The 26,701-nt window shown below is 46.7% G+C and overlaps 1 protein-coding gene across 2 annotated transcripts in view; it reads left to right on the top strand.

The window, feature by feature from the left end:
* Nwk (FCH and double SH3 domains nervous wreck) overlaps nt 1-26,701 on the top strand; it is a 183,176-nt gene that overhangs the window by 18,298 nt on the left and 138,177 nt on the right. For both annotated transcript variants that reach the window (XM_077702725.1, XM_077702724.1), the window contains exon 3: nt 10,624-10,669. In XM_077702725.1, coding sequence (XP_077558851.1) covers nt 10,624-10,669 — 46 coding nt within the window. The remainder of the gene's footprint in view (nt 1-10,623; nt 10,670-26,701) is intronic.

Below are 26,701 nucleotides of genomic sequence, written 5' to 3'. Positions count from 1 at the left end.
CAGTTCTGTACGTTCATTCTTCTTTTGCGAGCAATTTAGTTTCTGTTCGCTTGAAATTTGTAGCGGTCTAGTGTTTTCTTTTATCGGTGTACTCCAAAAAGCGGCACAAAAAGTGCAATCAACACCACCTAATGCGATCCTGCTGTCACTCGTTGATAAAAGCCTTTGTTGTGCTCACAGCTTTCTGCATCCGCACCGGCCGCTACGATTTGCTTCAGCTTGGTTCAAGCCTAAGCCTGAATTTGCTTGCAAGCGTGGGTTGTCCCAAAGCTGTCATTTTCAATGAAACCGGAGAAAAAATGGAATAAATATCTCTCGGAAAAGCGGTTCAGACAGCGAGTTCTTCCCTGGAAACGGCACATCCGAGACCATGCCCGCCGGTGGAATTTTCACGCTTGGTATATTTAAGCGAAATTGGGCATGCAGTGAGGGGTCGTTTTGATTGTTGTTTCTCGTTGTTCGCTGATGAGCCGAGAAAGGACGCCTTGGTTATCGGGGCCGAGTTACGTTTGGTTACGTTTACATACTGGCGCGTTTTATTATTTTGCTTTCGCCGCCATCCCCACGTTTCTCGGCAAGCTTCGCCGTTGTGTGTGAGAAAGCGAGCACTTGCGCTGTCGTGGCGCCAAGAAAAGACGTCGGGTGCGGTGTACTGCTGCAGCCTCCGCAGCACACGCTCGCTTTGTGTGCTCGAGCCTCTGTGTGGGCTGGGAACACGCGAACGACGGGCAGCGGGGTCAGCAAGAGAGCACACAAAACCGCCAACCAGTCTGTTCCTGTTTTTTTTTTTTGTCTTCGTTTTATTATTTCATTCTTTTATGTTGCTCTTGTTGTTCACTTCCGCGCGTGGCTGAATTTGCGGAGGCTTCTGTGAAGAATGTTCAGTCTTTTATGAGTTGCAGCGCCATTCTATATCTGTTTGCGTTGCCTGGTTTAAAGGGCGGAGGTAGCGCGAATGAACTGCAGGAGAAGCGAGACGTTGCCGCAGATGGAGGACATCTCAGACGTCAGAAAGCATCTTTTCAAGTCGGAGCCGCTTTTGTTTATTCTTTGTGTTCAACAAAGAAAGCGAGCCGGAAATTTCCCGCGAAATGGGGTTTGTGTGGGTATGTCTTGCGAAGTGCGCATGATGGCAATGCAAAGTCAGTAAAGCAAACTACAAAAAAAAAACACAAAAGAACAGTTCTTCGAATATTTTAAAAACATTTGACAGCTGATAATTTTCTTCTTCTTCTTCTTCTTTAATACCTGGTGAAAAAATAGGAGAGGTTGACGCTTTATAGAAGCGCCGGCTACTCCTTCTCGCGTAAGTTACTGTTCGATACTCCAATAATTTTTATTGGAGATGAAACTAACGTCAACGAGTTAGCTCGTATGGACGACCCTAAGAAGGGCGTCCGCGTATTTTAAAAGTGCAGTTTTGAAATACATTCAAACGCAGAAAATTAGGGGGTATAGGGGAGAGGGAGGGGGAGCACTTGTTTGGCGTGATTAAATAGGAACTGATAACTGCTGTTATGCCAAGCGTTAAAACATACCATTTCATAACACTCCTTGTTGAAAGATAGCCCGTTTCTTCGAAGACCGAGAACTGGGGGGTCTATTAAGAATATTATTCGTCAGGCAATGGGAGAAGTAGAACTAAGTCTTGTTCCCTGTATGGCAGACTTAGGCTTGCGTGAAATTACCTGCTATTGTTCCGCCCAACGACACCATACCGTACCGGACACGGAGCGTCAAGTCTCATCACTAAGCACCGTGGCCCGTAAGAAAAAAGGAAATCCAGCAGAGGCATCTCGTGGTAAAATCCAGTGATTCTTAGGAAAAAATTAGCAGTGGCTTAGTTTGGCTATGCCAAAATATACGTAGCGTGAGCTAAGGTTCAGCAATCCAATCCAATCCAGTCTAGTCCAGTCCAGTCCAGTCCAGTCCAGTCACTGCTCCTCGAGCATGCGCAGCACGGCTCTCCAGGAGCAACGTGAAACGGCTATCAAGCGGCTCCGGCGCAGCGTCAGGCTTGGCTACAGCTCCATGGAGGCGAACAGCTGTACACGCGCCGGCGCCAGCGTGCCTGCCGCGGATATGACGTCACTCCTCTGTAATGCGCAGACCGGCTAATGTGCAGAGTCAATTCTCTACACACCCTTACTCCAATTGGATTGAATTTGCAGTCCAATCCAATAAAATCCAATTTAATCCAATCCAATCCAATCCAGTACACTCCAAATCCAATCCAATACAATATAATGCTCCTCGCGCTTGCGCAGCACGGCCCTTCAGGGTCCACGTGAAGCTGCTCAACCTCGGCCAGCGTAGCTTACGTTACAAAATGACGTCTTAGTGTGCAGCACGTGGTACCCCTAGCTTCCGGAGGTCATGAAAAATGGCGTCTGTCTCAGGCTGTATTTGCATGAGTTCATAATGTAGGGGTCCACGTCACCCAGGCACTCTGCATGAGGGGCTTAAGGGGGATGAGCCTACGCTAACCTCATACCGCCCAACCGCTGTAGGCGCTGAGGCTCTCTTACTCGGTAGAGCAAACAGGCTTCGGCTCTTCTAAGGCCCTTCGTCACGGCAGCTTGATGCTCCGGACGCCAGTGCTACTTAAGATGATCGCCTGCGAGTGATGCTCAAGAAACGAGAGCCCTTTTCTTGCGCCTGGGCCAATTGGATCCGAGGGCAGGCTGCGTGTCTTCGGTCACGCTAGCGGCTAGAACGTCAATGTTATCGTGGTCAAGAAATGCGCCATACAAAATTCCGTGTCGAATTTCACTCGAGCTTTGTTGTGATGGGAAGCAAAGTACACGACTTAACAAGTAAACATGGGGATTGATTCTTTTGGGCCTACTCAAGGAAAAAAAACAGAGGGGAAAAGTACACATGAGCAGTGTTCTCCCCTAACGTTATTCTTTAATTCCCAGTTCTTACATCCTTCGGCACTGAATTTTTCTTCCTTCCTTCAGTACACTGGGACACGATAAGGTGCTTCCACCAAGCCGACCTCCCTATCTTCTCCCTCTCTCCCTATGTTGTCCCTCCCTCCCTCCCTCCCTCCCTCCCTCCCTCCCTCTCTTTCTCTCTCTCTCTCTCGCTAAACAATGTGGAACAGCCAAAATAATTTAGCAGTCTAAAACGTTAGAACAAACCTCCACGCTGAACTAAATGCGCACACTTGCAAGTGAGTAAGGCTTAATATTCTGCAATGTGGTGTTTTATTATTGGCAGCCGCTGCATCGCGTGAGTTTTGGGTCGCAACGCCCTCCGTTCGTAATAAGCTATTCGTTGGCGAAGTTTCCCGTTTGTGGGTGATTGCACACCTACAAGGATGGCGGCTAATCCATCAGTGAGCGACGCCTGTATGCTCCGCAGCGCCGGTCCTGCCGAGTTGTTTACTGATCTCCTGTATTACCTCGGCCTAACGCTAACGCTCCCATACATCATCGCCATTATCCATCATTGGATAAAACCCCGTTCCTCTATATTTTGTTATCTACTACAACGAGTGGCTGGGAAGGTTCCACCGTAGTAGGATGGTGGTCTTCAATGGATAAAAATCATGAGATAAACAATACCTAATTGACTGATTAATCATAAACGGGTTGTCCGTTTTTCTTCTTTTTACTCTCACATTCACTGTACAGTTTAGAACAAAACGTTTTCTGGGTAGTAATGGTAGTGTTGACTACTAGGAAGCCCCGAAGTCCAGTTGTCCTGACACATTGATGGCCTAATAATACAGAAGATCGTAAAAAAAGGTAACGTGGGTTAGTTGTTACATATTGCTTAAACAAAACAAAACAGCGCAAGAGACGGGACTAAGGAAGACTAGATACGCGCTGCGCTGTGCGTGTCTAGTCTTCCTTAGTCCCATCTCTCGCGTTATTTTTGTTTTTTTCGTTTAAGCAAAACAGGAGACGAAAATACGATCGAAAAGCGACATGCTCGTGTGCACTGCAAGACCTATTTGTTGTCTTTTTTCGCAGGCAGAGATGCAGAGGAAATAAAATGCATCAGATGAGCTTTTTTAGGAGGGGTTAAGTGGAAGGGGAAGGAATTCAGACAGAAAGGTTCCATAGAAAAAATACAGAAGCCACGCATTTTTAGGGCAGTGCGCAAAAAAAAAGGAACTAAAATACGCGCCTATTGACACAAAATGAAACGCTCGACCAATGCCTGTTTCATTCTTGAGAACACGTCCCGACTTACCATACAGAGAAGGGGATCCGATACAAACTTTCGCAAACGTCGATAGATTTGTTGATATGCGAACTCACCTGCTGCGCAGTAAAAGACCGTCAAAAAGCCGGGACGGTTCATCAACTTGGCAAAACAAGCACACTTCAGTCAGAGAGAGAGAGAGAGAGAGAGAGAGAGAGAATGTCGAATAAATAAGACGTTAATTTCGTTCCGTCAACAAAAGACATCATTCGTGGCGGAAGAGTGCAAACTGAGAAGAGAGCCGATCGAACAGCTTATCAGTGTATTTGAGAATAGAGTTCCGGGAAAGGGTCCCATTTGCTACTGCTTGCACATTTATTCAAGGGAATAAAAAATTCTTCGGAACAGTTATGTCTGCTTACGTGCTTTAAATGCGAAATCATTATGTTCTTATTGGCTATACTTATCAAACACTTATTTGCTCCTACATCGTGTTCGCGTCTGTTTCTTCGCTTTGGAACCCGCTACCCTGACGCCACGGCCTCTCCGCTGTCCTAGCTGCCTGAAGGTGTGACTAGTGCATGCGTGACTGGGCACGTGACCGGCAGCCAATGGGGAGGAGGTGCACGTGCCGGAACGTGAAAATGACAGGTGCGGCCCAGACAGAATGCAGATTTCTGGAACGGACGCCTTCCGACGGGAGGTCTTCCAGCACCGCCTCAACTTGCTGGTTGTAGCAGGACTAGCGCAGCGCTTGTAGCCGTCGAGCCTTGGACGAGAAGAATGCGACACAGGCTGTCCCCCACTCACCTCCTTTGTCCCTCTCTTTCTCTCTTCCTATCCTTTCAAACCCCCGTTTCCCTTCCCTGGACTGGGTTGTGTGAGGGTGGACTCCCCGTTGAGTTCAACAATATCATCAGTTCTTTTCTCTTCCCTGCTTTCTTAATAAATCGCCGCCACCCCCAGCTTTCGGGAAGGCAGTGCTGTCAAGTGTTCTCACGCGCCGGGCAGTCACAGTCGCCGAAGCACGACGGTCTTCGGCCACCGTATATATATATATATATATGTATATATATATATATATATATATATATGTATATATATATATATATATATATATATATATATATATATATATATATATATATATATATATATATATATATATATATATATATATATATATATATATATATATATCGTGATGGATGGAAAGTGCTTCTTAGTCAGATGTACCGCCAATTTCTGGACAGGCTAAGCGCGGTCGACCACGAAATTCTCCTACATGGCTGGAGCACACGAGGCGAAGAATGCAATGAGGGGAGCCAAAGACGAACAAAGTTTACTTCGTATGTGGTTCCCCACGCTACTAGCTTTCTGTGGTTTTGGAATCTGCTATAGCTTAGCTGGGACGTATAACGCTAATAGAAAGACCAAGGAAGGAGACAAATGTATTCTCTTCCCATTCTCTCACGTCTCCTCCCCACCCCCCTAACCTTCCTTAATCGCTCGTTATAATCTGTGTGCGCCGATAACACAGTCTACATGGTAAGGCATTTTTTGTGGTCCTTGCGGAGCTGTACGAAGGTTTCCGTTTGGCTGCTTTGTCCTTCTTGAGCACTGATGGTTGTGAAGTAAAATGCGGGAGCTGTCATTTCATTTTGGAGTGTTCGGGCTTTTCGTATGAGAATAAACTCGCCTAATGAAGAGTGCAGCTGCCGAACAGATCTCATTACTTATTTCGCTAGAAAAAAAAAATGAACCTAACGTGAACATCATTAATAACTACATTTTTTTACCATTAAACGGGGAAATAGTTTTGAGAACGCGTGGGCTCATTTAAATGGGCTATAAACGATAAAAAAAAAACAAGATGGAAAGATTCTGACATTTTTATTTCGGAGGGCTTTCTTGCATCTGGAAGCCGTCCGATTATTTCTCCTTTCCAGGCCGCTAAGAATGGTAAATGTGGCCCCTAAATTCAAGGAAACGGCGTGCGAGATAAGCAGGGTAATTTAAAAGCAATTGTTTTTTTGTGGAGAGAAGGGATCCAAAATAGTTCCGTGCTCATTTCGTTCTTCACGTTTTCTCTCTTCCTTCATCTCTATCTCTTTCGAGCAAGTACCTTACCTTATGGCGTAATGATCTTGCTGCACAGCCCCCCCCCCCCCCCCCCCCAAAAAAAAAAGAGAACTTCTGCCTGTTTTTATTTTGCAGGCTAAGAATGTGCATAAAATAACATTTAACTAAATAAAATAAAAGGGTCCCTAAATGCTTCCATTATTGCAGGAGGGAGTGACAGATGCATTTGTATGTCGATAAAATCACAGAAGACTGCAGGGAAGTGCACTATTCAAGGCGATCATTTGCATACGGGCGGCACAAACGTCCAACACAAACACTATTGCTTGCGTCTTCTTTTCTTTTAAGACCGTTTTTATTATGCGATGGCAACAAATTTCTCAATAAGACGTTCAAATTCTCCAAATATGTTTATATAAAAAAGACACCCACTAAGCAAGGTAGCGACAAAGTTTCTATTACAACCCACGTGTTGGCTACTCCGTAAACCGCCCCGACGGGCGGGTTTCTAATCGATGAAAAATATAAGAGCGCGTGTGTTCAAGGACTCAAGCCCATGTAAGAAGGCCCTAGGCACTAGATATTATTCCACAGTGAAAAATATAAGAGCGCGTGTGTTCAAGGACTCAAGCCCATGTAAGAAGGCCCTAGGCACTAGATATTATTCCACAGTTTTTAGCTCTGACGTGCTTTATGTCCAAAGGGTTGTTTCGGTGCACAGAATTTTTTTCCCCAGTGATCCAGTTTTGGGGCTTAAGACTAAGCAATCCGGGCGTCGTCTGTGGTATGAAGCGTCACGGAGTGCACTGGAGTTATTACAGCGCAAGTGTTGAAAAAACTCAGCTAGGCAGGATGCCTCTGGGTAAAGGTATACGCTCAACGGAAGAACTTGAGCTCAAGAGCAGACTTAATGGCGCCAAGTGAAAACACTGGTCGAGGTAGACGGAGGAGTGCAAAAACGCCGCAAAGGGCGGAACAGGAGGAAGCGCTGCGCTTCGCCCTGTTGCTCTTCCTTGGTCCCGCCCTTTGCGCTGTTTTTGCTATTCATGAATATGTACGAACCAGCCCAAATTTTTACTTTGTTAAACGGAGGAACCACAGTATATCTCACTGATCGTCCATGAATCATCATCGAACAAGCAGACCCGATGACACTTTTGCGAGAGAATAAATATTCCCAATCATTATGCAAGCAAAACATTTCGCAGAGGATAATTCCAGGTTGATCAGGTGATACGACTCACAGTAACAGCTGTTAAAGGAGCTATGCCAATGGCGAAATTTCTTGCGGCAAGTTCTGTGAATGTAGCTTTAACGAAACTGTAGTTAACAAGCTATACTTACCAGTCCAGCCTATACATACCCTTTGAATGTATCGCAAGCATCACACCCCACCACTGCCCGTACAAAATGCCTTTACAGCCAAACCAACACTTCGTTGAACTTTGGCCACCAGGTTTGGTCGGGTCCAGGCATCGCACATTCGCACCCCTCCCACTAAACACTGATACACAACAAATTCACACGAAACTATTACCACAGGTTAAACTTTACTCACTTCAAGACGATCTGGCACGAGTGGTTCGATCGGGGCTTTTCCGAATATCCCCTTAGCGAACCACAGCACAGGCTCACAATTCACAAGAGCCCCTGCACGGGAAATATCAGGAATTGATGCATTCCTTGTGCCCTCAATGAACTTACGAATTTTAACTTCCATTTCCCTTAGTATCCCTCTTCCAAATCGTGACCTCCAGTCTAACTGCAAAGCCTTACTAGGTTAGCACTAACCTTCCGTGATTCCAGCATGCTTGCGATTCTCACTCAAAAATGGCGTCAACCCACCAAAGCGGAAGCAACAACAATTGCGGCAAGCAACTGCCGGGTAAGCGCCGGACATCAAGCCTAAGGTTTCGGGTTGAGGTCCTCGTCGTCAACCGGTACCCGTAGTTTTTACGTTCAACTGGGTTGGCGGTGCTTGGGAGGTTTTTATTTTTATTTTTTTTTTTTGGGGGGGGGGAGGGGGGTTGCTTGGAGTGAAAAGATGACGTCTGCGTCCTGCAAGGAAATTAATTACAGGAGAATAGTATCTATTGGCCGCGAACACGGGTATGCGCCGGCCCTACGTTAGACCTGATCGATTGTATACGGTTTAACGCGCCGACGCAGCGATGAGGCACGCCGTTGTGGAAGGCTCCGGAATAATTGTGACCAACTGGGGATCTTTCACGTGCATCGAAATCTCATGCACACGCGCATTTTCGCTTTTCGCCTCCATCAGAAAAGCGGCCGCCACGGCCGGGAATTGAACCCGCGTCCTCGTGCTCAGCAGCATAACGCCTTAGCCACTCAGCGACCGCGGCGTGTCTTGGTTAGACCTGACGTTACTTGCAAAGGTGTCATCCGGCCGCGTCTGCTTCCGTCTGGCTCGACATTGACTGTTTCTAAGGCAGCTTTCGCATGCTCACGCATTAGCAAACTTACGCGTCCTCCTCAGTTTTTGTTGTTTCGAAGCTACGTAGTAGTGGTTGTCGTTGTAGAAGCAGTTATTTAGTGTGCCGATGAAAATAACAAAATAAAAATGGAAGCAACTTAGCTCGGCTAACATTGGATAAGCAAAGAAAAAGCCTGGCTTAGTCTGGTTGATTATTGGTTTCGCTTGGTTAACCTTTGATGTAGCAGTATTGCCGACCACGGCTCAAAGCCGTTCGGTCCTGTGCATCGCTTTCATTTTCGGCGAACGCGGCGCCTCTCTTTCATGGCGAACGCGGTGCAAGATGAGTCACGTCGCCCGAGATTCCCCAGCTGCGCATGCGTGGGAAAGCTGAGGATCTGGTCGGCTGTCGATCAGCTGAGTGGGCGCTCCATTGCCGTAGCGACGGGAGCGGCCGCGATGTGAGCAGAACGACTTAAAATGGGGCCTTGTGCCCAGCGCCGACAGCAGGCCCGGCGAATCACGCGATGCGCTTCGAGGGGTGTGTCCTCCTCCGCGAAACTCCGCGAAACCGCTGGCCGAAAGTATTAAAGCGTTGGTTTAAAATAAAAGCGGGTGACCTCTTCTTGGTAGTGGCTGAACTTTTTAGTGCACAGCACTGAAGCGCCTGCTCCTGTGGTTTCACGGCGCTGTCGTCTCTCGTTGTAACCGAGCGAACGATGGGGATATCGAAGACAAACGAGATGGAATGAGCAGTTAGGCGGAGGAGGAAAGCGGGGCTTAGTGAGGGGGAGGGTCGTATGCCGAGACGGCGCGAGACGTTCTCACCGGCGGCAACGCACTACGAGATAACCGAGGGAACAAAGAGGCCAGTGAAGAGAGGGCGAGCACGAAAGCGGAGGATGAAAGTATGGCAAGAGGCCCGAGACATGTTCCCTTGCGGCTACGCGCTACGAGACAATGGCGGAGCATAGCGCGCCTTCGTGCGTCCGCTGATGGTGCGATCACTTCGCGAGACGAAGTATGCGGTGCCACCCAGAAGACTGCAGTTCGCCCTGCTCACAAACTTCGCATTAATCAGTATCGTATAATCGTCAGCCAAATTTTTATTTTGGAACAAAGACCCAATAATGCTGCCCAGTTAAATAGTGGAGAGGTTTTCAACCCACATGACGGTATAGAATTTCATACGTTGATTTTTCTTTTCCAGATGTAAAGGTAGAATATGATAGAAGTGTAACGGCTTGTGAATTGCAGTGAAGCGCTCAAATTACATTGCAGTCCTGCATATTTGGGTCGCATGCACTGCACTGCCAACGAATAACAAGAAACTAATAGCTTCATTTTCAAGGGTTTGTCATATTGTAATATTAACATGATATAAAAACAGCGCGGTGGGACGAAATACACGAGGAAATAACCAGACAGGACCAGCGCTGACTATCATGATAGTCAGCGCTCGTCCTGTCTGGTTTCTTTCCTCGTGTATTTCGTCCTACCGCACTGTTTTTATATCATGTCGACGTACCAACTGGCCCAACTTTCCATCGTGCTTGAATATTAACATTTGTTATCACGCATATAATATATTTATGACATCTGTATGCATTATAAATGGGATTTCGGGTATTTTCGTTGCCTTTTTGTCAGTTTCAGCTACTGCTTCTTGCACGTTTTTGCTGGTTTTCCCCTTTTAGGTCGGTTTCGGCTGTTTCTGTTGAACATTTTTCCACACCGTGGTTTTCAAACATTACAGGTCCGTTTTGGCTGTTATTTATTTCAGTTCGCGTGGTTTTGTATGCTTTAGGTACGTTTATGCTGTGATATAACGCCCATAAGCAAGCTCAGGTGACGACTGGCAGTACTGACTAGGCAAAGCATGTGCGCGACCAGGACAACAGGTGCATTACTAAATTAACCTTATTTTCTTGTCGCCTTCTTGTTTGCAGGAACTTCACAAAGATTCGAGCTACGATAGAAAAGGAGTACGGAAACGTAAGTACAGATACAAGCATGTCGGGTTCACCCATTCTACCATAAATTCTACCACACAGGTTTAATTACGTCTGGTCTAGGTCTGCTGCAGCCACCACGTCTTCGTAGCACCAAGCCTGTCACGACAGGCACGCATCAACGGCAAATAACCAAGGCCCGGTTCTCCTAGTCGCGTAATACGGAGCGCTCCTGATTGGCTTCAGCCGAGTAGGACGCGCCGTATGTAGCTTGAGCGCAAATATTTATATACCACTCGCGTACCACTCGCCAGGTCTTGCGCTAACATCTGCGTTATCACCCCTTCTTGCGTGCCAGGCAAACATTCGGCACTATTGTTCTTGCACACAGAAACCGGAGCAGGTGAATTACGGGATATGCAATGACGGGTGCACGTTCCTGGCTTAATTGGAAGTCGCGACGCTGTGTTGTGTAAATAAAAGAACAATAATCTACAAAGGCTGCCGGCCTGCAGCTAATGAAACACATTGGAGCCTCCGCGGCAGGTGAGCCTGTAGTGGTAGGCATACAAACACGGCCCCCACGTCTAAACTAACGCACCATAAACCGCATTTCTTTTTGTTTAGGGAGGCTAAATGAATTCTCCCTGCTCCAGTGCCTAATCTCACTAGGTACCTGACTGAGGTTAGAAGTGCAAATTCCGTATTTCGGAGCGGTATTTTTAAACAGTGCGTGCACGTCACTAATTACAACAGCAATGTGAAATTCACTGCCGAGCGTTAAATCGCTTTGTGGCATTGTATTTCCTGGAAATTTTCGGTTTAGAGTGGTGGCAGCCGGAATATTTAAGGATAGCTCTGAACGACGCCACATGGCTCGCAGCACCGGAAGCCAGTGTTCACACGATCCAGAAAATTGGCGTTGCGGCGGTTGCTACTTCCTTTCCTGCACATGGATTTGTGTAGTACCTTGATGCGGCAAAATGGCAAGTCAGATGAGTGGGTTGTTCGTCTTGGTGTAAAACAGCGCAGAAACACGACGAGCAGAAAAGAAAAAAAGTACACAGTACGGGCGCTTACTCGGAACTATTTTATTTCAAGAAACAGAATATACAACACACACGCGCATTCGGGCGGAGTAGAAACAACAACAAAAAAGAAATCCCGGGCCATCTCCACTGACGTCAAACCTGCGGAGGGGCGAAGCATGCAGTGTATAAGTGTATTCAAAGATTGTAAGTCGCTCTCTTGCCACACGGCGAGCACTGATTGGGCGCCGGAGAAGCGCCGGTGGGAGGAGCAACCGCGCGCTTGCTGAGGCGGTGGCGCCGTCTTTTGCGTTGAACCGGATTTAAGCAATTAAATGTGAGACAGACTGGCCGTAAGTTGCCTTCGTGTTACACACCGCGGCATGCTAAAAAGTAACTCGAGGGGTTGGAAGACGAGTGTCCCGGCGGTGTGTACTTTTAATACGCGTTTTTGCCAATGGAGATGAAACACTTTAGCGCGAGGCTTTGGAAAACGAGTGTCCCGATGTTTTATTGCCGTGACTACATGAGACGACACCAGACGCCCACAGCCCGAGCACCTCAGGTGCTTCGCCCTAGAAATTGGTCGCTATCCCACCCTGCGAAAGTGGATGTCGAGCAAAGCTGTTGTCATCACCAGCCTATCTACGCTACACTGCAGGGCACAGGACTCTCCAATAGACCTCCAGTTATCCCGGTCCTGGACTAACTGCGACCAATTTTACGCGCAAACTTCTTGATCTCATCTGCCCATCCAACTTTATGCCGCCCCCTGCCGCGCTTGCCTTCTCTAGGGATCTACTCTGTTGCCCTTAATGACCAATGGTTATCTTGCCTTCGCATTACATGCCCTGGCCTCACCCATTTCTTCTTAATTTCTACTATTATGTCCTTACCACGCGTTTGTTCCCTGACCAACTCCGTTATCTTTTGTCCCTTAATGTTACACCTATCATCTTCCGCACCATTGTTCGCTGAGTGGACCTCAATTTAAATTGAACCCTTTTAGCGAACCTCCACGTTTCCGCCCCGTAGGTGAGTACCGGCAAGATGAAGCTGTCATACACTTTCTTCATCAGGGACAATGGTAGGCTGCCGCTCATTATCTGAGAATGCCTGCCGAATGCACACCACCCCATTCTTATCCTACTGATTATCTCTGCCTCATGGTTGGGATCCGGGGTCACAACTTGGCCTAAATAGATATATTCGCTTACCACTTCCACTGTCTCGCTACCTATCTCGAATCACTATGCTGTCCCGAGGTTATTTATCAGTACTTTAGTTTTCTGCATATTAATTTTCAGGCCCACGGTTCTGCTTTGCTTGTACAGTGCGGTAATCATGCTTTGCAATTCGTCCCCCGAGTTACTTAGCAAGGCAACGTCATCAGCAAATCTGAGGTTACTGAGGTATTCTCCATTAACCCTTACGCCGGATTCAATGTTCTGAATACCTCTTGTAAACATGCTGGGAATAACATTGGAGAGGTTGCGTCTCCTTGTCTGACGCCCTTCCTTATAGGTATTTTACTGCTCTCCTTATGGAGGACGATGGTAGCTGTGGATTATAGATAGCCTTCATAGATTATCAGAAAACATTTGACTCGGTCAAAACCTCAGCAGTCATTCAGGCATTGCGGAATTAGGGTGTAGGCGACCATTACGCAAGAAAGCTGTTGTAAACCAATTACAAATGGGGATGGAGGAGGGTATGAAATGTTTCTCGCTGTCTTGGATGGAGTGTCGCTTGCGCTCGGCTAGTGTCACTAGATAAGGGTACAGAGTATTGGCCTTTTTTTCTCCAATTGTTCCGTGCAGCCCCCACGAGTATTGGTCAGTTCGCATTATGTGACATTTGTTTACACTGTGACGGTTCATGGGCGCCGCCGTTTTGATGTTTATGCGTTTTAGTCGGTCAACTCTGGCAGGCTTAGTTGTCCTCCCTGCCCTGCGGCTGCACGCGACTGACGCCGTTCCAAATGCGAATCAAAAATAACGCGTGTAACAACATTTCAGCAGTAAAAGTGCGTACAGAGATGCCGTTTTGCTGCCTCTTCAGCAGTGTTGTTAACAAACGACCCGGTCGACGTTAACGGGGAGGCAGTAGATGCGGAAATATTTTAACACTGATTAACGACAAAATGGCTACTGTTACTGACTTGTGTGCCTCAGGGGCGGTACTCTAATACCTTATCTACTGGCACTACGCTCGGCTTCTATGGCGGCAAATGCTGGGTCGTGCCTAACCTGACACATGCGCTCGGCGTCTTGGGCAAGAACTGCTCTATTTTGTTCACTAGTCCAGCCCAGTTTTCAAAGATAACCTGCAAACATAACCTTTACCAGAAACAGTTGGTGGGGGAGTCCCATGGTTCACAGGCTTCTTATCACCCATAGTGCGGTGTCGATGCTCCTTAAATGAAGTCTGAGCTCTATGCTGTATTCCTGATTGGCCTGACGCACGCTCTCGGAGTCTTAGGCCTTGCCGCCTTGGCGTTCTTGATCACGAGATCACGAAGATCGTTTTTGCCCACGGCGATGAAACCGTTGGGGTGTAAGGTATACAGCTTTGCTGTAAAAATAACACCTCTTATTCGCACTTATGCCCACACTGCCGAGCATGTGGCTACTCACCGTGTGTTGGAGACAGCGGTATTATATTTACAGGCGAAGATCACCTGACGCGAGAACTGGTTTAAGCGTATCATACCTGTAAAAATGTGGTCGCGTGTGTTAGCCAACCTTTTACGACGTTTTACGGAGCAGAAAAAGCTTTTCTTGACGCGCCCTAACAATCTGTAGGTATCAGGTACCATTTTACCTGGATCCCCTTTTATATTGAAGTTTTGTCTCTACTCCGTCCGAGTGCACGTGCCTAGTATACTGTTCTTTCAAATACAATACAGGTTTGAGTCAGCGCCTGTCCTGTGCACTTCTTTTATTTTCTGTCAGTCGTCTTTCTGCGCTGTTTTACACAATGGTGACCTTATGCAAAGTGGTTGGATTATACGTCAATAATGCCTGAGCAAAGCATAAGAAGTTTCTGCTATCGTATACCTTTACGCGTTCGCGTATCAGGGACCGCCATGACAGCGCGTCATCCGCCGTAATATTGTCGCTTGACAATATGTTTAATGATGGAAGTAGGTGACCGGCTACGTTTAATGCGTCTCACCACACCGCCTACGACGTCAATATTGCTTTAAAATTCGTTTTAGTGGAACAAAAAATATAGCACAATTTCAATATCCGTGTTGGAAAGGGTGCCTAATAACGGGTGTACTTCTTTTATATCAACCTAGATAGCCTATCACAAGGACTAAAGTCACTAAAAAGATTAGTTCTGTTCGACCTTTGTTTTTGGGAATTTGCCTGCGCCTTATTCTTTTCCTTGGGATAGGAACTGGCTGCTGGCAGCACGAAGTCATATTTGGCAGAAAGCCACTGGTTTCATATATGCGGTACGTTCCCTAATAAGGATATATCGCCGCTGGAACCATTCTTGACACTCGGGTTCTAAGCGCAATGTCATTTCTGTAACCTACCTAGCCTTTTGCTGGAAGCAAAAAAAGGAAAGAGCTGCTAATGTTGATGGATTGGGGCAACCTTCTCATATTTTCGAAGCTTTTTTTATTGTGTTTCTTTGCAGGTTGCGTTACTGGTAGCCGAAAGATTTAGTCCGAGAGAGGCACGACGTGGGTGTATACTATAGCGTTGACTCATCTTTGTCCATTTTATTCCTTGACTGCGGCGGCATGAAATTATCGTTGCAGAACACTGCGTTGCTCCAGTAATGTTTGTCACGCTCAGTTTCACGAAATTAAACGTAAATATACGACGCGTGGAAGGCACGAGAGGACAGAATATTTTCAGCGGAAGTGACACATATGAAAGATTACGTGAAGAGTTGTGGCGCACGTACGCGCTCGCGTTTCCATCGTAGGTCAAAGCAAAACCATTTTTATCGGGGAACAACTTTGTTGGAGTACAGAAATGGGGGATCATACGTTGTTCCAAAACATCTTAGTTACAAGTCGAATTATATGGCAAATGTAAAAGACAATAGCGTATGTTGGTAAAACGAATGCATACCAGATGCGTGTATACGACCCTGTGTAAGATGTATCCTAAACCATTACCTACGGCGGCCGTAGGTTGTTATTATACCGCATCTGTAAACTTTATTTCTTGCTGTATAGAGCCAGTCATTCAAGCTGACTTCGAAGAAAATAAGTAGAGTGATTGAAAGTCGACCAATGTCTCTAGCCTCTGTTTCTTTCTTGTTCTCAAGAATTCTTTTTTTTGTCCCTTTAACCGCTTTTCTTTGTATATCGTTTCTTTCGCCATTACGAGGCGATATTAAAAACGTGAAAGTTCTGTCTTGTTCTCAGTGCAAAGAAAAAAAAAGAGTTTTCAAACGTTGGGGAAAGAAGAAAACTGAGAAAAGTGTGCACGGAGAGGTACTAATCAATTATCTCAGGGAAAGCGCAGCATACGCAACACAGATCGTAAAATGGACCTGTCCTACGCTCTCTAACAGATGTCAAGTTCTACACGAAAGCGGACTTCAATCATCTACTTTGGGACTGCCCTCACTTTGTTGCCGGTAGCCTAGGCAAACAAAGCACGAAAGCGGTCATGACCCGTACGCAAAACATGTGCCTTCATATTGAAAAAAAAATTGGCCGCGTATCTGCTCCTTTCGTTGCAAATGTCGTCAAAAGACGATAGTCTTTGTAGACATTTGCCAAGGAAATGCCCCCCTTTACTTTCCCGCTCAGCTCTCATGCTGTTCCTGTACCGTCTCGCTCATTCCAAGGTAAACACACTAAAGGGTTCCGCAAGGCGATTTGAATGTACCGCGTTTCACTGCTACAGGCCGGGTTCCTCCATGCCAGCGCTGCAGTACGGCGGAGACGCGCGTGAATGGAGGCGGCCGACTAGAAGGTTTATAGAGCCGCGTGGCCGTGCTCCACGTGCGTTCCAAGCAGAACGTGGAACCTAGCTAGTGGAACCTTTCGTTGCTGTTGCCGCATGATTTTTCATATGCCGCCAGGAGGCGGCGGTTTTCTGCAGTAGATGTAGAATATCATTTGCTATCGAAAAACCAAGCATCCATGATTTTTTTAATAAAGAAACACTGTTAATCTCCCTTGTGTACTAATTTCCTGTCTTATATTTGCATAACCTCTTGTTCTTGTTCAACAAAGTTGACAAGTATGAACATACAAACCGGGCTTAGACGTTTACATTTGGCTGTGAGTATATAAGACTATTGCGCAATATGAATTTTACTTTGGCCGGGTGGCTGAATCGAGTTACAGACAGACAGACGGACAGACAGACAGACAGACAGGCCCAAATTTCTGGGTTTAAGTAGCCCAAGAAAGACATCGTGTTTAAAAAAATGTATGACTCACAACTAGCGCGTGGTGAGACTGAAGTAGACTCCGCAGAAACGCTCACTCCAATTTTCCTTTCTTCATGCATTCGTGTTCCACCGCTGACCCTGCTCCTTCCTTCCCAACTAAAGTTTTTTGTTTTGTTTTAAATGCAGAGCATTTCAGTAACTCACGATGTCACTCGCGTTGGCGTCCGTAGTCGTAGTCCGCACCCCTCCCCCTACACTATATAAAAAAAAATACTATCCGGCGCCTGGTTTCGATCCCTCGACCCTGCGGGCGGAACGCAATGTACATGGTGCTCTACCCACTGCGCCACAAAGCCGACACAGAATGGGAGGCTACGAACGCGCCTTATATCCTTGACTCATTCAAACTACGTCAAGAAGCTGCTGATACAACGCATTCACTACCACCAACTTCCCAAACACTAAACGTTAACGCAATACACCCACCCCCTATGCGACGCATTTACTCGAGTCCCCCTCGCGGGGAGATGGGCCCAATTACGATGGCAGTGCAACGCCGGCACTTGCGGGGAGAAAAGAACAAAGAGAACAGAACTCCCGCTGGCGCAGTTTCAGGCAGAGGGCGCGCGAGCACTGCGAAGGCGGGAAATTTGAATTGCATGGGGTGGTAGCAGTAAGCGGATAACGGCGGTACAGGCCACTATGGCGAATCACTGCTCTGCATTTCCGACAGCTTTCACATTGAGTGGAACGGCTTCTAATTTTTTTGAAACCATCAATTATTTTTCTAAGCTTCCTGGCGCCACTTATACCTCAGGAATATCAGATTTAGGCCGATAAACCTTGCGCAAAACTTGCATGAAACAACTTCCGCATAACTCCTGCCTAAAAGGCCTCGCTGTATATTCAGGCGCAAATTAAATCTGGCAGGGTGAAAAATATTTTTAGTTTATATTGCGAATATAAAGAATAATAAATCAATAAGAATAAATCAATAAAGAATAAATCAATAAGAACTGCAAACAATGTTTATTGATTGAGGTTTTTCTCTTAGCGTCCACATTTTTGGACATTGATCCTCAAAGCAGTAGTAATGTGAGTGAAAGGGGACGAAGAAGATGACAGACGCTTCCATTTCTGAAACTAACGAAACATAATTGCAGGAAAAGTACTCAGGTAGTCAATTTGGCACAATTTCATTAGAAAAAGTCTATTTAGAAGGAAATAGGTTGAAGCAGTCATTCTGGGACGTCAAACAAAAAAAAGTTCCCACTGCCTGCACCAGACGCGGCTCTTGGACGAGCCTTTCTCTTTCCTGCAGCTTGCGTATTGGGTACGGTCATTTGCTGCGGCCAGTGGTCTTTTGAAACATCTGAAAGTGCCATCTGAAACATCTCCATTAGCTATTTTCATCAAGACTTCTTCTGCTGTTGCATCGTCGACTTTATGCCGTTTGGATGCATGATCTCGAAGTCCTGGAAACAAAACATATCCGCGTGAACATAATTTGCTGCCGGATGGAGTGACAAACAGCGAAATAGCAGCTTTTCAGAAAAAGAGGCACTGAGGCGCAACGTCCACGACCGTGGAAGCAAAATTTTGCCGCGGCTTTCAGTCGTTCTAAATAGTTCTCTATTGCCACAATGTTCAAATATCATGCTGCGTATCCTAGCTATTACTGACAAATGCAAAATTTCATGCCCACTTGACAAGTACGGCGCAAAAGATTTAAAAATAAGAGTCATTTACCTGCCCCGCAGTAAAAAGTGAACCCGTTCATTCTTATTTCTGTTTACGATTTTATTTTCAAGTGGGTGCAATAAATGGCGTCACGGGTTCTTCCCGCAGCATGTAGAGATTGAGGGAGCACTGTTTGCGCGCAAGATTGTACTCTTATATCCTAGATACGGAGGTGTGAACTTGGCGTCCACAAATGTGGACGTTGCGCCTGAAGGGGATATTCCAACGAAGTTTGTCTTGCGCGACCTTTTTTGCAAGGTCACTGGTGCTGAGCTCGATAAAACTCACCTGCATTCTGGTATTGCTTTCAAAGCAGTGCTGGCTATATTTCTTCATTATTCTGAATTAAGATAATCAAGAGGAACGCTCATTTTATTGAAATGTAATCCAGCTAGTATCACGCAACACGAGCAAAGGGGACTGCGTATTCCAGAGCCGCAATTCCCCCAACGTCTGGGGCGTCTTTCTTCTGGCCGCATGGCCGCGGGCGTGAGTGTATGCTCAAGAAAGACATTCCATTATCACTGCCCACACGCTATGAGCTCGAGTTCGCACGAACGCAGCCCGTGCGGGTCGCTCCAAGGACGCGACGGCTATCGATTATCAATTTCGGCCTCAAAGTTTAGAGGCGGTGCGAAAGGAAGAAGGGGGTGGCAGACCATGCCGGAATGACGCCTACATCTTTTAATGCTTCTCTTGGTAATCAGCGCGGCCAAATCCGATGTGAAGAATATGGTGCTTCCTCTCCCTCCTCGGTGCTTCTTTTGCACTCATGTAGGTTGCCGTCCTGTTCCGACCGAGATTGTTAGAAGGCGATCAATTCGTTTCCTCTGCCTTTCTTTCCGTTGCCGATCTGACGCAGTCATAACGTTTATAGAGTTGCCCTGATTAATGATCGGCGGTCTTTTGTGCTTTGAAAACGAGGAGCTCATTGAAACAGTCATCTTTATCTGAGAACTGCTCGTTCTGTTGGAGTTTCCACGAGCTGCTGAGCGTTTTGAACAAAGGAGCACCGAGTATCATTATTGCAATTGCATCAAAATTCTTTGTCGTGACGTGGGATCAGAATGAAGGCTTACTATCTGAATCTTCTTCTAAAAAGTGGAGCATCTCGGCCGTTCGTTCGTAAGAGCTCGAAAGCATGACGAGTGGCCTGGCTGGTACTGCATCAGCTTGAATTGCGCAGTGTAACGACGACAAAAAGGACCCGAATGGGGCGGGACGAGACGAGAATAGTTTGATAATTACGAGACTAGCAAGATGATAATTCGAAACAGTATGCTATTTTATTTTCTCTGCGTACATTTCTTTCTCTTTTTTTTTCTCGACTTACTACGTCTGCAGGACTCGAAAACAACGATAAGCCAGTAATGCAAATACAGAAGCCTGTTTCGGGTGGATTCCCTTGCGACACCAATGCAACCGATTGCAACGTGATTACTGACTATTTCTTACCTCGGGGGCGGATGGTACAAGCCAGGAGTGGAAACTCCGAGTTTGAAAACGCAGTTGTTTTTCTTGTGTCCGTGCACGTCTCTCTCTCTTTTTCTCTCTCTCTCTCTCTCTGTCTGTGCTCTAAGAGGTAACAATCGAGCGCAGTCTGCTTAACTCAACGTCCCCGTTTCGACTCGCCTTACTCATTCTTACCAAATGTTCTAGTAGCTTTATTAATGAAGACGTTTCGAACAATAATTACAGTGTGCCCCTCGGTAGCCATAAGATTAGAACATCATTATTTAACGCACTCCGCATGTGTCGACAACATTCTGAAACTACACCACCAAGATTGCGTCAAACTTGTAGTAATGTTAAAACCAGTCTACGCTCATACGTGCGTATACGTACGTACGCCACTGGAATTCCAATAGTCATCGTGATCGTAATGATGACATGTCTTCGCGTCAGCTGGGAGATCAGGCCCACCTTACTTGCGGAAGGATAGGAGTAATGGGTGTTACCTGATCTCGTTGCCCATTCAACGCATTTGTATTTTTTTTCTTTGTTTGTTTCCTTCTTTCTTGCTTTGTTGTCTTTCTTTCTTTCTTTCTTTCTTTCTTTCTTTCTTTCTTTCTTTCTTTCTTTCTTTCTTTCTTTCTTTCTTTCTTTCTTTCTTTCTTTCTTTCTTTCTTTCTTTCTTTCTTCTTTCAGGTATAAACTCCTTTGCAGAGGACTCTCCTGAAAGGCGGAACCACATACTTGCCTAGCCCATTCGCATGCACAGCATTCATCCCACATGCAAATGGTTTGCGTCCGAAACACGCTATACACGGAAATTCATATAACTTATTCACTTAAAACAAGTCTCCCCCCTTTTTTAAGTGCGAATGCACTTTATAAGCGACCCCAAACCATCCACCGCCGGCGGCGGCGGCGGCGTCCGCAGTGCTCCTCTATATTTAAAAAAGAAACAGCATCCGGCGCCAGGTTTCGATCCGAGGACTTTGCGGCCGCAGCGCGACGCTCTACCGACCAAGCCACGGACGCGACGGTGATATCAGTGTTAGTGACGCGCCTTATATCTTTAACGCATTCAAACTACGTCGTCAGCGGCGTGCGTTGGCGACTCAGCGGCGTTATAGCGGCTTGATAACTGCGTGGTGTACACGTGATACTACAAACCCGATGGAAGAGATGGAAGAGAAGGCGGCGAGGCAGTGGGCTGCGGGGGCCGAGCGCAAGCGCCGCAAGCGGGCCGACAACCGTGCATTCGCACTTTCACATTCTCCCCCTCGGGGAAATGCGGGGGAATTTTTTACAATTTCGGTGACATTTCAATTCCGGGTGGCTAGTCATAGAACTTTAATAAGCACAAAACTTGGAATTGCTCAGGGCACTGGAAAGCAGCGCAGCTCCTTCAGCATTCTCCAGTCTAATGAAGCTTGCAAACATATACAACCAAAGCAACCGAGCGCGCCGGCAGGATATTTCCTTTTCTTTCTGCGTGCTGCCCCCGGCTCTCTGCAGCTCTCATCTCAATCCTCCTTACCTTGTTTGGAACTCCGCGGGCGGCTCGTACAAATGATTCGAGGAGCCCTCATTGCTGCCGGACGCTCGCAGTCGAGCTCGTTCATGCTTAGCGAATCATTGCTTCCACGCCTGAGCCGTTCCGCGAAGTGCCCGATGCAGCGCGTCCGAAATCGCAGCAAATCAGAGCGCAGCTTGGTTCCCGAGCATTCATCCCTTCCCGCTGGCGGCCTCGAGAGAGCTGCCCGCATGCTGGGGCAGAAATAATTGCATCCGCGCCGCTGGGGGCATCTGCCTCTTGTTCTAAGCGGCGGGGGTCGGAACCGGGGTTCCCGGCGGGACGCATTTTATGCCCACTTGTTTCGTGCAATGAAGCGGTGGTGTTGACCGTAGAAGCGCCTTCGGACTTTCCTGCGCTTTCAGGCTGTCTCGCGTGGTCGCAGAAATTTAATTATAAGTGCGCTTCGTTGTTTTTGGTGTCTGTGCTGTGTTTCGTGGAATCAGTGTGTGCGCAAACCTAAATGCCAGCGATGTAATGCTAAGCCAATGAGGACTACGAATTAGTCACGTGGTTTATGCGGCACCCGTGCTGTGACATCAGTTTAAAATACGCAGATTTGTAGTTTGGTGCACTGAGGCAACTTCAAGGGATCTATAATGAACAGCGTTATAACTTTGCCCTTTTTTCTATACTATACCACTATTCCGAGAAATTCATGGGCATGTGACACTTGCTGGAGGATACTAAGCACTTCCGTTCTGACTCTTTCCGGCGTGCGCACCGGCCATTGCCTGGATTTGTGAGCAGTTCTGTCGATGGTGCTGCATTTACTGGCAGCCTTAGAATGACCCGTTAGCTAGCACCTGTTTTTGTGTACCTCTCTCTGTGTAGCGTCTTCCTTGGCGCAGTTTACCCCTTCTGAGAAAATGCACTAACTCGCCCAACAACAAGCCCTTCTAGCTAGCATGCTTTCTTTTTTCGTCATTTTGTGCTGTCTTTAAATAACACGTTACTAGTGTCAAATGGTGAGGGTTAGGGCCTTAAGACTACTGTTTAAATCGGCTCTGAGTGACTCGTGCCATTCGTTTACGTTTGGTCATCTGCCCTGCATGTAGTTCATGCAACCTAAAAAAAGTGTTTTTGCTGGCGCGGCCTTGCATGAAAATTCCGGAAATTGCTCCACCTAAGCGAAACCACACCGGAAGAAAGACCCGGAAAGTCACTGCTCATCACTTAGCCCAGTGGTATGGAAAAGCGCCAGCAGGATCGAGACACCGCGTTTCGTACAATCCAGTGACGCCTAGGAAAATGACGATGATGGTTTGTCTCAATTGCGCAAGGCCAACAAGGGCAAAGAACGCCCTTGAAAAGCATGTGACTAAAAGTATGAAAAACATGAAAACATGAAAAACATGTGACTGAAAGTAAAAGTGGCGCAAAACAAAAGACAATGGAGATGGCTGGTGTATAGGGCCAGCATGATTACACGTGATATGACAAGAGCTGCAAATACTTTACCTGAGCTAAAAACGTAAAAACACGTTGACTAGAAAACATTGGTTCGTCGACTAAAAAGTATGATGGGGGCAGTGGAATATGTCGTCTGTATTATTCAGGGAAATGTTTGTGTTGTGTTGTGTCAAGTGCCTTGCATGTGATTAGTTACTGGTAGGCCCTTTCCACACCTGCTACACATGGGTCCTGAAGTTCCAGTGAGCAGGTGGGAGTGCGTTACATGTGTGTTGCCTATCCGCAGCCTAGCCAGGGCGACTTCAGTATATCTATTGTGTGAGTCAGTTGTGTAGCGTCCCAATTGTGGTTTTATTAGATGTAGTTTGTTGTCTGTTTGTTTATTCCAGTGTAATTGCCATGTGTTACGAAGCTGTCGTCTGATATTCGTCTTCAGGTCGGTGTAAGGTACTGTTGTAATGTAAACTGTAGTCATGAGAGCAGCAGCACCAGACATTTGATTGGCGGCCTCATTTCCAGGGATTCCACAGTGCCCTGGCACCCATCATATAGCTATTTGAAGATTTGAGGTATATGCAGTCATTAGTACCTTGAAAAGGGCATTGATCACGTAGTTTTTAGATGACCTTCCTGATGGCAGTGCCTGTACAACGCTTAGGGAATCTGTGTACACGGTGGACTTGGGAATTTTATGCTTGATGATGTGATTTGAAACGAGTAAGATGCCATATGCTTCTGCCGTGTAAATACTGTTATGAAAATTCATTGTTTTGCTAACTCTAAAATTTGGTCCTTGCACTGCACAAGAGACAGTAGAACCAGTTTTCGACGCATCGCTGAAGAATTCTGCGCACCTGTACTTGTCCTGCAGCAACAGGAAGTGCTGCAGAATTGCACTCCTGGGTACCTTTTTTTTTTCTACTAGTGTGATTGATAGGTTGCATGATATAGGACGTAGATGCCAAGGTGGAAATAAATTATGAATGGGGGTCTTGTGCGTGTCTGACAGAGGGACCGTGAGTGCAAAAGCGTCCTCCCTAGCTCTGAGAGAGAAAGGTAGGGTGATAGATTGCCTGTTTAAAAAGAGTTGTAAATTTGATGTATCGTTCATGATATGATTAAAAGGATGGTTGGTGAGGGATACTATCTTAGATGCATACAGCAAGTCAACATACTCCCGCTGATGCCCTAGGCACCATTTGTCACACTCGACATACAGAATCTCGACAGGGCTAGTGCGGAAAGCGCCGCATGAGAGGCGAAGGCCAAGATGCAGCACTGGGTCGAGCATTTTAAGCGCTGTTTTTGTCGCTGACCCGTACACGACACTGCCGTAGTCAAGCCGAGACCCCACCAAGGCTGTGTAAAGGCGCAGCAGGAGTTGTTTGTTGGCCCCATAAAATTGGTGTGAGAGGACCTTAAGAATGTTCATTGTTTTTAAGCCTTTGCATTTGAGCTGTTTGATATGAGGAATGAATGTGAGGTTTTCATCGAATAAAATACTTAAAAGCTTGTGCTCCTTGTTCACAGGAATCGGCACGTTTTTAAAGAGTAATGTCTCGGTCTGGGTGGACCCCACGCTTCCTGAAGAATACAACAGAAGAGCTCTTTCCAGGATTAATTTTAAAACCATTTTTGTCTTCCCAGCCGGCAAGTTTCTTGACGCCGAGCGGGACTTGACGTTCGCAGATGGACATATTACACGATTTAAGGGATATCTCGACGTCGTCTACATACATGGAATAAGAGATTGTCGGTGGCAATGCCTTACCAAGAGAGTTCATCTAAACTATGAAGAGCGTGCAGCTCAACACTCCACCTTGGCACGCCATTTTCTTGCACATGAACCTTTGACACTGCAGAAACAACTCTGACGCTAAAGCTTCTCTCCGACAAATAACTAGCAAGGGTGTTAAACATATTACCAGAAAGGCTGAATGACTTGAGGTCACTAAGGATCCCATAACGCCAAGCGGTGTCATAGGCCTTTTTGAGGTCCGAAAACAGTTATACAGAACTGTTTGTGAATGAAGGCATCCTAGATGTATGACTCTAGTGCCACAAGTTGATCGTTTGGGGATCTCCCCGCCCTAAAGCCTGCCTGGCAGCTCTCGTGAGGGCCGTTGTACTCCAAAAAGTACACAAGCCTCCGGTTTATCATCTTCTCGAGAAGTTTGCACAGGCAGCTGGTCAGGGCAATGGGTCGATAGCTAGCAGGAGAGGAACGGTCCTTCCCTTCTTTCAAGAATGCTACAACTATGGCATCCCTCCAAGACTTTCGAATGTGGCCCGAAAGCCTTATCTTGTTGAAAAGGTGAAGTAGTGTTACAAGAGTGTCTGTGTGTAAGTGCTGTATCATTGTATATGTGATGTTGTCTGGGCCTGGTTTACACATGCTTTACACGTGATGTTGTTTGGGAGGGTTTACACGGGCTCAGAGCACCCGCAACTCATGAAGTGTGAACTCAGAGTTATAAGAAGTGGCTGACCTGTCATTGTCATGTAAGGGCTTCTTTTCGGCCACGAGTTTGTGTTTCACGAAGGTGTTTGTGCAGTGTGCTGAACTGAACACGTGTTGGTAGTGTTGTACAAGTGTGTCAGCCTGGTCTTCAAGTGTGTCCCCTGTTGTGCTTACCAGAGGCAGGCTGTGTGTTGTCCTTCGAGTTTGCGTATTCGTGTCCATACTTTTCGTGTGTCTGTGTATGAATTAATGGATATCAAGAAGGTGTGCCAGCTCTCTCGTTTTGCCTTGCGGCGCACACGTTTTCCTAACGCATTGGCCTGTTTGAACAAAATGAGGTTACCCGACGTGGGGTACCGACAGAGGATACCCCACGCCATGTTCTGGGCCTCTCGCGCCCGCCTACAGTCCTCATTCCACCACGGCCTTCTTTGGTTGCGCGGGGCACCAGAGGCGTAGGGAATGGACTTTTCGGCGGCGTCGAGGATGTGCGCCGTGAGGACTTGGGTAACTTCTTCAACGTGTAAGTGTCCTATGGGTGTGTGGTGTAGTTTGGATGTCTCTGTAAATGTATTCCAGTTAGCTCTTGCTTCATTGAACCTGTTTTGGGAAGATGGACTGCATGGGCCTTTACCTATACATGTTAGAGAGGTGGGGAAGTGGTCACTACCATATGGGTCCGTGCCCACGCCGCACTTGAGAAGAGGAAACAGAACGGCGGAGCCAATAGCCAAGTCAAGATATGAGTATGTGTTGTGTCCTATGTGGTATTTAGGCTGTTTCTTGTTGAAAAAGCATGCTCCAGAGGACGTTAAAAATTTCTCTATCAGGCGACCTCGGGCATCCGTGCGAGAAGAGCCCCAAAGAGAATTGTGTGCATTAAGGTAGCCTGTTAGGATGTATGGTTCAGGCAGCTGGTCGACCAGCACCTCAAAGTCACAGCTCGAAAGTGCAATATCAGGAGGAATGTAAATGGAGCATACCGTTATCAACCTATTAAATATTATTGTGCGAATCGCTACAGCCTAAAGGACAGTG

Source organism: Haemaphysalis longicornis, unplaced genomic scaffold (genome assembly GCF_048455015.1).
Source record: "Haemaphysalis longicornis isolate Haplotype H1 unplaced genomic scaffold, Haemaphysalis longicornis Haplotype H1 scaffold_3, whole genome shotgun sequence".
NCBI classification, from domain to species: Eukaryota; Metazoa; Arthropoda; class Arachnida; order Ixodida; family Ixodidae; genus Haemaphysalis; species Haemaphysalis longicornis.
The sequence above is the reverse complement of the archived record's forward strand: the minus strand, read 5'-3'. Positions and strand labels throughout refer to the sequence as shown.